The 18,599-nt window shown below is 35.5% G+C and overlaps 1 protein-coding gene across 1 annotated transcript in view; it reads right to left on the bottom strand.

Annotated features, from left to right (window-relative positions):
- The window catches only part of SNAP91 (synaptosome associated protein 91), a 95,536-nt gene that overhangs the window by 36,653 nt on the left and 40,284 nt on the right, over positions 1-18,599 (bottom strand). Inside the window, exons 7-13 of the mRNA XM_088138131.1 lie at positions 15,237-15,330; positions 14,611-14,722; positions 12,526-12,632; positions 11,544-11,585; positions 6,337-6,407; positions 4,512-4,517; positions 2,835-2,862 (exon numbers count right to left, since the gene is read on the bottom strand). Coding sequence (XP_087994257.1) covers positions 2,835-2,862; positions 4,512-4,517; positions 6,337-6,407; positions 11,544-11,585; positions 12,526-12,632; positions 14,611-14,722; positions 15,237-15,330 — 460 coding nt within the window. The remainder of the gene's footprint in view (positions 1-2,834; positions 2,863-4,511; positions 4,518-6,336; positions 6,408-11,543; positions 11,586-12,525; positions 12,633-14,610; positions 14,723-15,236; positions 15,331-18,599) is intronic.

Raw genomic sequence — 18,599 nt, forward strand, 5'->3', positions numbered from 1 at the left:
AAAAAACCTATTCGGTGTATACATTAAGATTCGGACAGTCCCACATATTTTATGAAAATGATGTTCATATAAAATATTTCACACAGAAATTTGCATGCAGTTAATTATAAGGGAGGTGGCAACTCTGAAATGTAGACTGTTCACAATGACAGACACCTGACATACAACAATGGAATTTTGGTTCTGGAATGTTGAATAAAGTATTTTAAGGCAGGCTTTTGTGTGCTGTGTGAAACATTAAGTTTGGTGAGAAAGGCCTACCACAGATCCCTCATCCCATTTCTGAAGCCCATTTGTTCAGGATATGGTAGTAGCCTTCTACCATCACATCAAAGCTAAGAAACACTAATCTTTGCTTTGTCTTTAGGAAATACATTAAAATCTTTTCAACCAGACCTTTTAATTACTGATTATTCTTGTTGATATTTTCAACTGGATTTTAACTCTTTTAGATTATTCAGCTTTTGTTTTGTCTGTTACTAAGAGCATTCTAGGGATTGAAATACTAAATATACTACTGTATCTATGTTTGTCAGAAAAACCACACAGATTTGATAAAAAAAAGCACAGATTTTTATCAAAAGACTGTGCTATGAAATCATCATAAAATATATTAGGGAGGAGGCAGCCCTAGATTTAATCCTGAGAAGTATATTCAATCTTATTTAAAGTTTGTATTGCCAAAAGCAGTCTGGGCCAGCAACCTCAAAGCTATCAAATTTGAAATCTATAGTAAATAAGAAATGTCCAAGAAACCACTATGTTCACATTTATGTTTCACAGGAGGAAAATTTTCCATTAAATTACTTTCAAAGTTAAATCATGCATAAAACCTTATGTAGATTGAATTAAAAAAAACTTTAAAAAAAAATAACCTTCAACACGCCCAGTAGGATGCCAGAATAGGTTATAAGCAAGGAAGTTATTGAAAAAAAAAAGGTACATTGGGAATGTTGAAAACATATTATGGGCATTATTACAAAATAGCTGCCAGGAAGAAGAACAATTATAAATACATGTCCTATGCCACAGGCAAACATATACATTGCTCATGTCTGCTGGATCCACAACCACCTATCCTAGCCAACTGACTTTCTTTGGATTGGGTTCCAAGTTGTCATACGTGGGGTAGGGAAAAGCTCATTCCTCCCCCCCCCTTTTTTTTTTACAGTTAACAAAGAAGCAACTCAGTGTTCACTACAGTCTAGGTCCTGCTCTGGCTTCACATTAAACCAAATCTCAACATGTGTAAATGCACACTCAAGGCAGATTCCTTAACTGAACCGTGCACTTCTGGTGCAATTAGTAATATTCATTTCACCAGCCACACCTATTTGCAATGTCCTGAGCCCCTATAAAATAGCAGCCTAAATTCTAAGGTTATTCATTATCATCCAGTGAAAAACAAGCTAACACAATGTGATTAAATCCAGATTATACTTTTTCCCTTTAATACATATTTGCCTACTGTGAGTTCACTTTTGTCATGTAATCCTTACATTTTACTTTTGAGAGCTCTTGTACAGATTATGTTGTGATCTCACCGACACCTAAACAAATCCAATTTTCAATATTTTCCCAGAACACACTGAGTTGCAATGAAAATATGCATGGAATGCCATGGTTACTAGAAATCACTGCTGCCACCAATGTTACAGGATTTCTTCCAAAAGAAATACACTTAACCATTACCTATTTTTACCTTGCAAGGGTGCCAGAGAGTGTGCAAGAAGTGCTGCATGGGTCAGGGAGGGTATGTGAAAATGCGAGGGGGTACATGAGAGGTGCCATATGGTTAGGGACCGTGTGGGGGGATGCATGAGAGATGCAGGTCAGGGAGGGTGCATGAGATTGTGGCAGGGGTTCGGGAGGTGCGCGAAGGTGCAGTGTGGGTCATGGAGAGTGCACAAGGGTGTGTGAGAGCATCACGTGGGTTGGGGAGGGTGTGCGGGGTGCAGTACAGGTCATGAAGGTGGTGTGAGGGTGTGTGAGAAGCACTGCGCAGGTCAGGAAGGGTCTGCAAGGGTATGAGAGGCTGCGCGAGAGGCGCCACATGGGTCAGAGAGGTTGCGCAGGCTGCAGGTTGGGGAGGGTGTGCAGTGGTGCGGGTTGGGGAGTGTGCATGAAATGTGCTGCACAGGTCAGGGTGGGTGTGCAAGAGGCACATATGAGTTGGGGAGGGTGCATGGGGTTGCATGAGTGGCTGGTGCGGCATGAGCACAGAGGGGCTGGGGGAGGGTGCGCAGGTGGAGGAGGCTTACCCCAGCAACTTGCAACCTTCCCTGCCAGCTTCCCCACTGACTTTCTGGGGAAGCTGGCAGAGAAGGTTGTAAATGGTGATCACATGATGCTTAGCAAACAGGTTGCCAAGCACCCAGATCATGATCATGTGACTGTGGGGATGCTGGGATAGCCAGAACTCCGAGGACCAGTCATAACCACCATTTGTTCAGTGCTGTTGTAACCTGGAACAGTTGCTGACTAAATGGTTGTAGGTCGAGGACTACTTGTATTAATTAACAACTGGTTGAATCCAGGGAAACTAGCCTCTTTTGGTGCCACTGAAATCCTATCTATTTCATTGAGGCTAAAGGACAAATAATTTCCTATAGAAACACACTTATGTTTGACTCTATAGTTTAATCCTCTGGAAAGAAATCACTCTGTGTAATATTTTTCACATAGAAATTAAAAGTAATATACGAGTGTAGGATATAAATTATAATAAAAGAGATCAAACATCAATTTTATACATTTTTATGAAGTACATGACTTTTCCATTTTACATATTTAATTGAACAGTCAGCTAGTAATATAAATCTTTAAATCATTACCTTGCTTAAGGGGGAAGGAGCACCAGAGCTAGAAGAATTAACATAAGAAAATACAATTCAGGAATAGACTTTGTTTGCTAGTTATAAACTCACAGAAGAATCTGGAAGACTGCATAAATATAATTTTAAAAAATAGTGCAATTGCCTCTGCAATTGTAGAGTAATATTTTCTATTTTAAAAAAAGTTGGAAAATCACATTAAAAAAATGGGGAAAAACTCATTTCTTCCTAAACCTTTTTTCATTTGCTCTTTTTCTGAATTGGAGGAAAAGGTTTAAAATATTCCCTAATAATTTCATTTTAAATCAAACATACAGCAACATGGTTAAAATGTGAAACAAATCGATCTGTTTGGAAACATGGCAAATCAAGATAGAAGCTAAAGCGCCCCTGAAAATAATGAAAAGATACAGAAAAGAACAAGGCAAATAGAAACTGCCGATAATAACAGTACTTCAGGAAAAAAAAAAAAAGGTGAGTTTTGTGACTATATATGTATTCTGTGCCTTAATCTCATCCCTGCCTTTTTCTTAAAAAATACTGCCCTAACTGAAACAGTCACCACAACATTTAAGGTATTTTGATTAACTCCAAATGGTGATGGTATTAGCAAAATGAAGAGATGTACTGTATATTCTCAGAATTCAGTAGCTTGCTTTTGATTTTTAGTTCTCCATTTTGTTACAACTAGAGCTATATTTTAAAAAGTAGTCCCCTTCAAGTTAAGATTCATTCCTAGTAACTTCATCGACACGTAGCACTTCTGGCAACAGTACAGGAGGGGTTTGTCATTCTCTTCTTCCAGATTTTTTTTTTTTTTCTTCTTAGCTCTGGGATTTCCTCATAGTTTTCCATCCACATATTAACTTAGCTTTTCCAGCCCAGGAAACACTAGCTATCTGTGCTACCTATCTTGATATAGCTACATTTTAAAGTAAATTAAGTCAATAATTTTATAGCTATTAGCAGTAGAAAAATATATTTTTCAATTCTGTGCATTAAATATAGTTTCATAAACTTATCATGTTATACATAATATATATCTGTTCATACACACACATTTATATATAATGTAAAGAGTATTAAAATTAAATATTACAAATGTGTCTACTTTCCCCAAATTTCCAATTTTTGCGGGCTCCCTCCTTCTATGGAAAAAATGTTTTTTAGTGCTTCAAAAATTCTGGAAATCTAAACCTTGCCCCAAATCCTGCCCACCAGTTAAAGTCTATCATCTCCAGACAAAATTCAATCAATATCTGTTATCCAAAACTTTTTAAAAAAATGTTCTTTTAACTTCCCTTGATTTCAAATAGTTTTGTTAAAAAGATTGAATGTGGGCTCTTATAATATCCACAAAGCATTTTAGCAGATTAATAGTTTTATGGATTCCTCCAAGGACCTAAATAAAATTAGTAAGCCAGTAAGACATGCTACAATTTAGCCAGACAGTGTAAGCATACAGTTAATTGTCTTTTTAGAACAGAAATTATGTTTTAATAAATACTGTAAGCATGACAATTACCATTGTGTTTCACAGGCATTTCATTTTGCAGAGTTCCAAAACAGCATGCAAATAACTGGCAAGACACTAATATTCATAAAATATAAGCTTTCATTAAAGGAGCTGCTGCAAAATACACACAGGCATACACATCAGTGTATAAGTTTACTTACCCTTCACTAAACAGCAAAACAGCCATTATGTAAATAAAAGAGAGGGATACAGAAAAACAAGATTAGTTAATGTCAGTGTATTCTAATTTCTTCCAACCAGTACCAACATTGGATGGTAAAATGCAGACCAGAAAAAAATATTTGCTCAGAGTAGAACACAAGGAACTTCACATTAGCTTAATAAGTTATATCTATAGTACGTATACCCAGGAGTAAGTTCCGTTGAGTTCTATTGGTCTTACATTAATTAGGATGACAACCTTGGTTAAATTTAACTGGATTGTATTATGCTAATTACAATTTTCATCCATATTCTACTTTACAAGAGTTTCTGTGCAACACAAGGCTAGACCTTGGATATCTAACTCTGAATTTACATCATGTCATTAGTTTTGGAATACTCAAAGAATACAGAGGTGAAAAGGAAGAGATATCCCTTATTAATTAATTTTACATAATTTCATAAATGTATATAACTTCCTTACAGTAGGTAAAATAATTATGTTTCTTCTAATTGTCCTAGAAATAGCCAAAGGTAAAGGATCCCTTAAATCACATTTGGCTCCTGGTGATCACACAGGTAAGGTAAGGTAGTTCTCTTAAGTGCATTACAGGCTACTTCAGGAATTGACTTCAAAACATAGCCTACAGACCTAGGATTCTGAGGTGGGTTACTCATCCAAGTACTAACCACAGGCTGACTGTTTAGCTTCCTAAATCAGTCAAATTATTTACTGAGGCTCTCTCCTGAAAATATTACTGTCCATATTTGTTCAATTTTCAGTGAATATACATGGACTGAAGAAAATAATTTTCCGCTACTAATATGGCAGCCCAGATTGTTAGCCGAAAACCTCTTTGCACATTCTAACACAAGACTGCCTGCAGCAACTGACAGAGCCACGTTCATGTCCACTCTGTGATTGAAGCAACCTACTGATACAAGCTACAAATTGCCATCTGTTTTACTAATTTATAATACCTATAAATATTTACAGTTGCAATCCTATATGGTCAAATATACCACATGCATTAGCCCATGTCTACTCTGTGTTTCCTGACCACAGCCCTCTTTCATCAGCTGGAAACAGCACTGTTACGCCATTTTTGCTGCCCAGGAAAAAACAACTGTACACTTCATGCCAACAAGTAAGCAGTAGGTTCACAACATGTATATGTGCTAACCATTCTGAAAGGGAGAATGTGTATACTGTGTTGGGGCAAAGGAGAATGTGTATAGACCAGGGTTTCTCAACCTTGGCAAGTTTAAGATGTGCGCACTTCAACTCCCAGAATTCCCCAGCCAGCATGGCTGGCTGGAGAATTCTGGGAGTTGAAGTCCACATATCTTAAACTTGCCAAAGTTGAGAAACACTGGTATAGACATTGGTGTGTCTCTATGTTGCTAATATTCCTTCATGAAGTGGTTATCAGATTCAGAAAGGACATCAGATGCAAGCAATAAAGCTATCACTAGGCAATGAGAAGTTCAGGAACAGGAGCTTATAAACAATCATCAGTTGATATGTTCTGTTTTGTGTTCGCTATAGCATAATGAATGCTCAATGCTTTTTCTAGTAAGGAGCAAAAAAATTCACCAAGCAATACACCAAGCAGTAACTGTGTATATAGGCTTTTAATTGTATATTTATTTATTGTTTTTAATGAGTTTTAATGAGTTTTAATGAGTTGTGAGCCGCCCAGAGTGGGGAGATGGGTGGGGACAAATTTCATACATACATACATACATACATACATACCCAATTTGATATATAGATTCTCTCCCCACAACCTCTCTATATAAATCTATAAAATCTCTTCATACCTGTTCCCAGGTTTCTTTCCTTCCAAAGTATTTAGATGCTGTTCAAGAGTCTCCATAAGACTACTAGGAGCCTAAAAAGATAGTGAAAAGATACATTTAAAACCAAGAAGCATGAGAAAAAGCAACTGATATAGAGCTCAAGAGGCATTTCTAGAGCTTTTTCTTTGAATTAGTTATTTGCATGCTTATGCTATTCCATTTAATCCATAACACAATTGGGCAAAAGACTACTTCCATGCTACTATGAATTTATAGTTTGTTGAAGTACATTTTTGGGGGGAAGAGGTTATTAGTTGGAATGCAAACTGAAACCAGAGTGGGTATATATTAGATATTATTAATAGCACTCTATTAATAATTATAGCACTCTATTAATCTGTACAACCAAAAATATTTGCATGCATATTTAAAGCTTACATATTCAACCAATGAAAAATCTAGCAATTTTTTCTTCTCTATAGAATTACAGCTGTAACACAGTGCAGAACTATATACTGAAATGGACACAAAACCCAAGCTCCCCATACTTGATCTTTCCTCCCTGTAACATTAACACAACACCTACCACGCTTCACTTTCCCATGTCTAATAATATTAAAGGAGGGGCATAAGACACAGGATGCATTAGATATTGGAGGTTCTGAATACTGAAAGTTAGTGGTGGAAATTCTGTCTCTCATAACATCTACAGTAGTTCCCCCTTCAAAGTTTATGCTACTGGTCTGAATATTTCTTGGAAGCAACTCAGAATTTTTTTTTTTCAGACCAATGCTCAGGGTGTGTGTTTTTTTAAAGGACCATAAAATAAGAGTTTTCCAGTCAGCTAATGTAAAAATAATAATAAATAATATTGCAATTATGATTTAATGCAATTTAAGTAATCTCTCCCTTAACTTTTATGGTCAATTGTTTTAATCCAATCATGCTCTTGCTGTTGTTAAAATGAGAAAAGAATGGAAATGCAGTAAGAACAAAGAGTATCTTTGGTATTCCCAGATAAATACTCAGATAAACAGATTTCCAGTGATCAGAGAAGAAAATTTTCAGAGATAAAGTAGATGCAAGTTATGTTTGACCAAGATTACAAGTCCATCAACTGTACAGTCCTTAAATGAAGACCCTTCATTTTCACCACTTAGATCAGCAATGCCTATGACTTTCTAAATATGTAAATTAGATTTATCCCATCAAAAAATAATTGTGCATAACAATATAGAATGATTGCAGTTAGGATTAAATTAGCATACATAGCTTCTGAGCCTGTTCAAATTTATTGTTCAATTTATTACAAACTAGCTTTACACTGCAACAAAAGCAGACATATGCCACAGGTTTAATGCAAACTCATTCTAACCTTATCTAAACTTAACTTGCAAAGTATAGCTTGGAAGAAGACCAAGCTATTGTCTAGGTTCCCAACAGCGATGCTGGAGTAAAGTTCTTTTTTAAATAGGTAGAGATGTGCTGTCCTGACTGGAGAAAGTTTCTTAATGTAAGTATAAGCTGCCTTATAGATAGCAATAGGTTCAAACTAATTATACTTAATATATAATCTACTTCCCCTGTGAAAACTCTTTATCATTTTTACCCAGGCATATGGAACGAATTGGACTTACAAACAGGGAGCAAACCCCACGCATAAGCACTGATAATATTACCTAGTCAGGTAATGAAACATCTGCAATCAAACAACCAAACTCAGAGAGCACCAAGGACTCCACAGTTCAACCCTGAGCTACAGATATTCTCTTCTATTGGTAATGTAAGAAGGCACAGATAGAATACTGAATACAAAATCATAAAATGTATTCATGATTAGGAAATGTTTCTAATCTCACCAAAACAGATAACTAAAGTTTCAATTAAAATCAAGTTTTCTAATTTACTGATTCAGTGTTCACAAAGTATCAATTTTATGAACACACACACCTGTTGATTAGTTTGTATACATAATTAGAACATATCCATTTAACAATAAAATCTAGCTTTTATACTACTTAGAAGTATAACTGGAAATCTTCATTCATGAAACCATAGGAACTTTGATGTATGCAATGTATGTGAATGTATAAAGCCAAGTGTTCAAGTTGAGGTTGATGCTTGAGGATTTCAAGGATATATTCATGCTTTCTTTCATCAACAATATAGAACTGGTTTGCCACTGCCTCCTTCTGGGAATTTTTTTTTTTAAATTTCCCAGTCTAGTCTGTTACTCTGGGATTCCCTGGTGCTCTCCCATCCAAGTACCATCAGGTCCACCTTGTTTGTTTTTGAGATCAGCCAAGGTCAGCTAGGTGCTGCCATCTAGCTGGGCATTTTAAAAAATACAATTGCAATTAAATGATTACTGCATGCCTTTCTGTATTCAATAATAAGTCAGAACATTAAACGACCCTACCAACTTTTTCTGTTTAGATTGAAAGTCTGGCAGTTAACGAGGAGGAACAGATTTTTAGGGAAAATAAATGGTTATGCTATTTTATTTATTTATTTATACAACAGTATATCCCCAACTGTATATGATCATGCATGAACTCAAAAGTCATGTTCTGTTCTTGTTTCATTCATTTTGCATAGAAAGCACTTTATGTGGCACTTTATCACTGTATGTGGTTATGAAACCTCAGAAAAACTTTTAAGAAACTGCAAATGCAGATGTTTTATATTCTAAATCATGTTCAAGGACTTTCAAGACTGCTCATACACTACTTAACAGCATGGATATAAAAAGAATGAAAAGATAATTTTAAGATATCCAAAATGAAGGATAAGAAAAAAATAATAAAATTAAAGCCAAATCCTTTCAAAATCCAAGTTCTCTTAAAACTGTTTTAGCTGCTTGCCAAAAGGCAAGCAAAAAATCACTGCCTTGGCTTTTATGGGTATGGAGCATTCTACCCACTTTATGCCAAAGTTGTCCTCAATGGATGCTGATGGGAGAGGGGAAAGTCTGCAGTCTCCATTATTGAATGTAACACTAGTAGCAGTCTTAAAAAGACCACTGCTTTGAACTAAACCCATGAACAATTTCCTAATGCACTAAAATATTGGAAGATATATCAATATATAAATATTGGAAGATATAGATAAATGTTCTTATTCATGTCTAAAGAGTTTACAAAATCTCTTGGTTTCAATTTAATTTGGATTACATTTCCCACAGCCAATTTTCAACTATGTTCAGGGATTATCAAATAAAAATATCAGAGGAAAAATTGTAAGCAAAGCAAAATAAAACAAAACACTTCGTGTTCACTTGAAGCTACAGTAACCATATTCTCTCAAAAGAAAAACAGTAAGCAAAAAGGTATTGGTAGTTGAATGTATTTATTGTATTTTAAATTATTTCCAGCACATTACTATGCAACAAGAAAGAGCCAAGGATTCTTTTGATTGTCCTGCAATAAATTAGGTCAGTATAATTTTAATTCTATCTGGGTTATTGTATTACACTTTCTATCATAAAAGTTTCAAGAAGGCCAAGACCACATAAAATAAATAGAAGACTTTTAAATAATCTTCCAAGCATGACAATTACCTGCCATTTGATTCTCTATGGATGCAATCTTATGTACAGTATTCAGAATTCAATAAATTGTACTGAAAGGTATATATAAACATAGGATGGCAATATAAGGATATTATTTTCTGAATAGGTAATACTAATGGTTCTTTTTTTGTATTTTTACTCAGAAAAGATGTGTCAATTAAAAATTAAAGTTAGTGACATTACAAATATATTAGGCAAAAATATGCTATAATTAGTTTATGAGGAAAAACACCCACAGAAATTAATTTAAGACTGCACATACGATCTTCCATGTCAAAGCATCCCTGTACGGTTTCACAGTAAAGAAAACTAGCTGGGACTTTTGGCTCCTCAAATCATACAATTTTGCAACTTGAAAATATTATGTAGACTAAAAATAAATGAGTATCTGCAGTTTCCTGATATGACTTGCAACTGAAGAATTCTCATGAAAATCACAGAAGGTTTCATTTTAATGACTGAAAAATTACATAACGCCCTGTCGTATGCAAGTGTGGAATTTGTGTTGTGTACCAGTTGCAACGGAGACATGGTGAGGCTCGGGGAGGGTGCGATGGAGGTGGGTGAGGCTCAGGGAGGGTATGTCGGGGTATGAAAGTGGCTGGCACGAGCACAGAGGGGCTGGGGGAGGGTGTGCGGGTTGCAACTTGTGACCTTCCCTGCTGGCTTCCCCACTGACTTTCTGGGGAAGCTGGCAGGGAATGTCACAAACGGCTATCACATAATCACAGAGTGCTGTGACAAGTCGTAAGTGTGAGTTGGTTGCCAAGCACACAGATCACGATCATGTGACTGCGGGGGTGCTAGGATGGCCGGAACTCCAAGGACCAGTTGAACCATTCGTTCAGTGCCACTGTAACTTTGAACAGTCACTGAATGAATGGTTGTAAGTCAAGGACTACATGTAATATGTAATTGGAAGTAAAGCTGTTTCATTTATATGCAAGAGACTTAATTGTTATACTGATAGGATGCCGCAGTAATGCTTGGAAGAACTTTATCCTTAGTTTAAATTTCTGTAGAAATTACTTAATTTTTGTTTAGCAACATATTTCCTAGGCTTTTAAAATGTTGCTTACATATATTGGTAATAAATAATATTTACCCAATCCTTAAAGGTAGCTATTAACACCCTATATTACCAATGATTGTTAAATAATGACTGCATTCATTCACAGAGTAGAAATATGAATAGAAGTTTTCACTTCTCTGTATCAAGTATTTTACATCTAATAATTAAGTAAAACATTTGGTTTTATTATGGCAGCTCTAAATCTATCTCTTCTCTGGAAAGAAAAAATTGAGTGATGTTATGGACCAAGTCAAAGCATGAGTCCAAATCCTTAAGAACCTCCTCTCTCAAATGCATTCCTTGCATTCTTAGAGACCTGCACATCTACAAAGGAGAAGAAATGGGGATTCTCTTCATTACATATCTCCAAATGATAAGTGCCCTAAAAATGGAAGTCTTAATCTAGAAACAAAGATATGATCAATCTACATCAGTCAAAATGGTTGCTATTTTCAGGAAGCATATGCTGACTTTAAAATATTTTAAACAGTTAATGCTTTTAGGTTGCATGCTAAATGTACAGAAATTATCTTTCTGTTGGTATCTTTGCTACCTTTAACCACAGTCAAGCTAAATGTAACTTACTTGTGTGAGATCAGGAATATCACCTTTGTCAATTCCAACTTGCTGTGGATAAAGAAAAAAAAATGAAAATAAAATTGTTTCAAGTTTCACATTTTCACAAACCAAAATACAATATAAAACATCAAACAACAACATGTGAAGTAAATTGTTATGAGTAACATAGCTAATTACTTTCTGACAGGGACAGAGAGAAACTTGGAAAGGCTTTCAAGAATGATGACAGTCCTTTGAGATAAGCCAGGCCAAAAAACAGACACTGCAGGGATTTCAGGAATGCAGCTTTGTTGTTGTAGGGTATAGTAACCAAATCTTATTTAAGCAATATCAATCAATCAATCAATCAATCAATCAAATAAATAAATAAATGCATTTCCAAGCTTCTCTCTGTCCCATCTTATAGTAAACAATCATGAGAATTTTAGTTGTGTTTTAACACATCTTTTATTGTACATCACCCAGAATATTCTTGGAGTTTGGGAGCCTTAACAAATCCAACAAAATAAACAAACAAAATCAAGATAGAGATATTTTGAGTTTCTTTCTCATGCTTGCTTTAATTTCTGGACTGTGTGGTCGTTAAGTCTCTCCTTGGTACTTAGTTCTTTCACACCTTCCCCAAGGATATCTCTAAATTTCTTTATGGATTGAGACATAGGTCTCTGGGACCTCTTTTCACATTCCATGCATTCAGCTGAAAAATCATGTAAACACTGGATGTTGAAAAACCACCTGGTGATTACTTCCATCAGTTGACTGTCATTTCCAAACACCTCATTTTAGGAATGTACATAACTAGTTATATCACAAACCAATGTACTCTCATTTTAAATGTGTAATTTATATTAAATATATTAATGATACAGAAAGTCAAATACCATTATCTTTTCTACCTTCTGATGATATCTTTTCACAAAGTTCAGTACACAGCAGAATATTTGCAATCTTTACAGGCTATTGTTCTCTCTGTGAAAATTTCACTTACCTCTGCAACTTTAAGAAATTCTGATACTCTTGTCATTCTAGTAAGAAACCGTTTATAAATTTCAAGAGCATCTTTGCACTGTCCTTTCTTCATTTCAAAAAACTTCTCTGGAAGAGATACATTTGAAAGTCTCAAAACTCTAGTAATCTTTATAAGCAGAACATCTGAACACTTGACATATTATTGTGAAGAAATGTCTTCATAAATCATACTATTAAAAAGGTGGCAGAAAGCATTTATGGCCTGTTTTTTTCCCTATTCTACCCAGCGAACTTCTATTGAAGATCCCAATTTCAAGTTTGAACCTACAAAATATATACAACAAAAATCAAGCATGCTTATTTTATAGTATCCCCTAACCTTAATTCTTTTTTCTCCCCATTTTAAACTGAAATCCCAGGAAAATATATTTCTAAGACAAAATCTAACAACGAATTCAGAAAACATTGGCCAGCCCAGTGTGCTTGCAACCATTTGCTTGGTTCAACTTATTATTTACTGATAGGGGCTATTTATTTGGCGAAAGAACAAGAAACATGAAAATATAATCTGTGCCAAGTAGGAAGTTTGCTTCATTAATACACCGCCAAAAACGTATGCACTGAAATGCTTACCTAAGCATCACTAAAAACAGTATTTGGACACAGCCAGATGTTTGTAACAGAAAGCAAGCCTTCAGTCCTTAAGCTAGCACAACAGTACACTGGTACTGAATTTGCTACCTGGATTGTTGAGACTTATTCTCCAACAATAATGAGCCTGACAACTGGTGCTGGTTCTTATTGCTTTAATGCAAGTTGGCTAACTAAATTGCCTGAGCAGAGAGATGCTCCACATCTGTGACTGACTGTCAGTCAGACTACAGTATTTCTGAATAAAGGTCTAGTCCTCTTCTGAGAGAATATTAAATCCATGACCAAAAATAACTTGGCTGACAGGTCACAGGTGTGGAGGAGGATCACAGGGGGAAATTGGAGAGAATGACTGATACTAAGCAAATTCTCAACTAGTGCTGCAAAGGAATGGCAGGGTTGGCAGTAAGTCCAGTGGCATCCTTGTAAAAAGTATAGTCACATGGAACCCCTAGTTGGCAGAAGCAGCAGAAAACCTGTAATGCACCCAGTGGTGACAGATCATGCAAGATAGGTTGCAGAACTCTTTCCCAATTTCAGTGAACCTTCGCACATAATAGGACTAGTACTCTAGTTGTTTTTTTAAACTCATGTCTAGGGTTCCTTCAAAAGAGTGCTAAACCTGGTTTATAAGAAGCTCATTGAAGACCCAACAAGTGCTTTAGAAAATGGGCAGATCCCATTGTGAAAGGAAGGTGTCTCTTGCAGCCCAAGGAAATATGTCCAAGGCAAACAGTTCCCAATGACTAAAGGAAAGGGGACATGCCTTCAAAGCCTAAACCCAATAGGAGTTGAACATGTTCTATCCTGACATATTCATGGCAAGAACTGTGTCAGGAGATGATGTGACTAAAGGAGTGGACTTTAAGGAGCTACATCTGTGGGCTGGGGATGAGGTGATGACAACATCATAAAGGCATGGCATAAAAAAGATTACCAGGGTATGCTTTTGTGAGTAAGAGGACATAAGGATGAGCTTTTGTGAAAATATGTGAAAACTAGTTTTCCAGCTTTGAAAAAAAAGATGGATTAAAGAACCATGAAGACAGACAAGTCAAAAAATGTTAGGTTTGAGGAGCAATCCATGATCAAATACAAAAATAACAATTATTACTTTGATCACTTTTCATTCTTCAAAAGCTTATTTTGTAAAATTGAGGATGCTAATCTAAAAACCAGTGATTATGAGAACATAAATAAACATTACAGAGTGGGTAATGACATATACATAGTTAGTTGCTCATCTACACAACACTCCATCTTACATGATTGAGAGTTGTGAAGATTAACTGCAACGTTTGGTCTAAACAGGCAGACAGATGTGAACATAAGAGAATCAAAACAGCCACTGACTTGGAAAATCAATATTGCTTCTTCTTTAACAAGATTAACTACAAAGATTTTTTTTAAATAATGAGAATAATTAAGGATATGCTTTTATCAGTATACATACCTAATAAATTAATAACTCCATCATTGTAACAAGCAAAAAGCTTGATGAGATCTTTGAACAGAAGCATAAATGCAGCATTTATGACACCATTTGTCAGTTCGTTTGGATGAACCTATATGAAAATAAAAGCCCATGATTTACTTATTATGAATGTACAACATTTTGGACTAGATTTTCTTTCAGTACAATATAAAATATTAGCAGATATATTTATTGTTCAGATTAAAGAGACTAAGGAGTCTATTTCACATAGCTAAACAGAATTATGCCTCTGAAAATGCAGTAAATTCAGCAATACTAAACTACAAGAATGAACAGCTCAATTTTGGCCCCTAGAAATAGTGAAATCTAGATAAACCCAGTAAGAAACTGAATATTAATGCACATCATTTTGAAGTTTGCATAACGTTAATGGCTGAACCATGAAGCTCTACGCTGACCTTCAATGAAGTGCAAAAAGGTAATTCAATCATCAATCTTCAGCCACTTACTTTTTTCTGCAGCTTGGCAAAACACAATAACTTTCTTTTTATAAGTTAAATGTTTCATGGTATGCTTTTTTAAGATTCAAATTAAGAAATGTGTCTCTTTAACCATAAAGGTTTAAGGAAAATATAAGCACATACATCAAATTCAAGAAGTGCATCTATTTGTCCTTGTAATATTGGCATGCTCTTCAATAATTTTTCTGGAACCATTGTCCTCATTACACCATCAGCCCTGAAGAAACAAAAGCAAATCCAACTTATTTTAAATATACAATTTTGATACTCATATTGTCTTCAGTGGTTTTTTATAACGAGAAAGGCCTTAGAGGGAACAGATTTTTACTTATATTCTTCCTCATGAGAAGGAAGATTTTGGATTCTAAGGGGACCTAAATGTCTACAAACACTGTAAATCAACAAATGTATAAAAAGGGGGAAGTTAGAAACCCAATAGTTATTTTTTGTTTTTCTTTCTGTTTTGGGTTAAGTTTTGTTAACTTTGCTTTATCTACTTGTTCCTTTTAATAACATGTAAAAAAATATTAAGTAACAATACAATGGAGACCTTAACACTACACAATCAGCTCAAGACCAAAACCTTTATCATAAAACAATTATTTTGATGCAATCTGTAGCATTTTTTTTCTAATGTTATGTTCAGTTCTGGATGAAATAGTCAAATAATCTTATGCTTGTAATACTGTCATCCAAAATTGTAATTAATATTGATAGACTATTGGAAATAAAGAAAAAGAAATATTCTATCTAAACAGTTATTATTTATTTTTATTAATTACTAATTATTAATCTTCAGTTAATACTGTATAAATATCATTGTATTGAAATAATATATTAAGATTTACAAAAACATAACAAGAAAAAAAGGGAAAAGAAAAAGTGGAAGATTAGTTAGTCAAATATATTAATGGCAACTCAGATTCCACTAGAGGAGTATTAACCTGAATCCCACTACACAAATATACTTTTTTCCACAATTCCTCACCAAATCTTTCCCAGCTAGATTTTTTACCCTGGATAGGACTGTAATATAGGTTTCGTCATCATCATATCTGACCATGCCCCACTAATATCAACTTAATGAAAATATTATTGAGTATTTTTTATTAACCCATCATTAATTCATTTAAAATTAATAGGCTTTCCACAAATTTATCAACTGGGATGTTTTCAAGGCATATATTCATAGTTGGATGACTGTATGAACCAGAAGCAAACACTGGAACATGAAAAATTGAAAAATAAAGTTAAGGAACAATTGAATAACTATGTGATACAAACCATACCAGAATTATACAATGGGAGGGAAAACTGATAAATTATCAGCTTCTAGACTGATTATCATGAACTAATTATATTCTCCCTACAATTAAGGATTCTCAGGGTAAAGTATATAATGATTTAATTTTGGAAAAACAGCAATTCTTCCTTTTTTTATACAAACGAAACAAATTAATAATTTGTGGGATAAAATCAATCTCTTGAAGTTTATCCCTAAACAAACTGGTAATTTTGCTGGATTGTTATATCTTCAAGAAACAGATATTATTAGGTTAATGAAAATAATCAAGGCTCTTCATCCACATCATATTCCAGATTGTATAAGACTTTTTTTTTACTTTCCTCCTCTTAGAGGTTTATACTTATGCTTTCTAAATAAAGGTTTTCGATCTACATTCAATGTTTTTGAAATTATTATTCTGAAGAATAGGAAAGACTGCTAATTGTGCAAGCTACTGTCCAATGTCATTGTTAAGTGTTGATGGTAAAATGTTGATAAAGTCTGTGAATCTGACATGAGGACTCCAAATTATTTACCTTCAATAATTCATCCTGTGCAACATAATAGAACATCAAATTATGAATAACATTGGTTTATTAGTTTATACAGTGGGGCAAAAAAGTATTTAGTCAGCCACCAATTGTGCAAGTTCTCCCACTTAAAAAGATGAGAGAGGCCTGTAATTTTCATCATAGGTATACCTCAACTATGAGACACAAAATGGGGAAAAAAATCCAGAAAACCACATTGTCTGATTTTTAAAGAATTTATTTGCAAATCATGGTGGAAAATAAGTATTCGGTCACCTACAAACAAGCAAGATGTCTGGCTCTCACAGACCTGTAACTACTTCTTTAAGAGGCTCCTCTGTCCTCCACTCGTTACCTGTAGTAATGGCACCTGTTTGAACTTGTTATCAGTATAAAAGACACCTGTCCACAACCTCAAGCAGTCACACTCCAAACTCCATTATGGCCAAGACCAAAGAGCTGTTGAAGGACACTAGAAACAAAATTGTAGACCTGCACCAGGCTGGGAAGACTGAATCTACAATAGGTAAGCAGCCTGGTGTGAAGAAATCAACTGTGGGAGCAATAATTAGAAAATGGAAGACATACAAGACCACTGATAATCTCCCTCGATCTGGGGCTCCACGCAAGATCTCACCCTGTGGGGTCAAAATGATCACAAGAACGGTGAGCAAAAATCCCAGAACCAGATGGGGGGACCTAGTGAATGACCTGCAGAGAGCTGGGACCAAAGTAACAAAGGCTACCATCAGTAACACACTATGCCGCCAGGGACTCAAATCCTGCAGTGCCAGATGTGTCCCCCTGCTTAAGCCAGTACATGTCTGGGCCTGTCTGAAGTTTGCTAGAGAGCATTTAGATGATCCAGAAGAGGATTGAGAGAATGTCATATGGTCAGATTTGGTCTAAACTCAACTCGTCGTGTTTGGAGGAGAGAGAATGCTGAGTTGCATCCAAAGAACACCATACCTACTGTGAAGCATGGGGGTGGAAATATGCTTTGGGGCTGTTTTTCTGCAAAGGGACCAGGACGACTGATCCGTGTAAAGGAAAGAATGAATGGGGCCATGTATCGTGAGATTTTGAGTGAACACCTCCTTCCATCAGCAAGGGCATTGAAGATGAAACGTGGCTGGGTCTTTCAGCATGACAATGATCCCAAACACACTGCCCGGGCAACGAAGGAGTGGCTTCGTAAGAAGCATTTCAAGGTCCTGGAGTGGCCCAGCCAGTCTCCAGATCTCAACCCCATGGCAAACCTTTGGAGGGAGTTGAAAGTCCGTGTTGCCCAGCGACAGCCCCAAAACATCACTGCTCTAGAGGAGATCTGCATGGAGGAATGGGCCAAAATACCAGCAACAGTGTGTGAAAACCTTGTGAAAACTTACAGAAAACGTTTGACCTCTGTCATTGCCAACAAAGGATATATAACAAAGTATTGAGATGAACTTTTGATATTGACCAAATACTTATTTTCCACCATGATTTGCAAATAAATTCTTTAAAAATCAGACAATGTGATTTTCTGGATTTTTCCCCCCATTTTGTCTCTCATAGTTGAGGTATACCTATGATGAAAATTACAGGCCTCTCTCATCTTTTTAAGTGGGAGAACTTGCACAATTGGTGGCTGACTAAATACTTTTTTGCCCCACTGTATATTAGACATGC

The sequence above is a fragment of the Python bivittatus genome, unplaced genomic scaffold (genome assembly GCF_059951505.1).
Source record: "Python bivittatus isolate LINGU-HERP-01145 unplaced genomic scaffold, Pbiv_v1 ctg000020_np1212, whole genome shotgun sequence".
Taxonomy (NCBI): Eukaryota; Metazoa; Chordata; class Lepidosauria; order Squamata; family Pythonidae; genus Python; species Python bivittatus.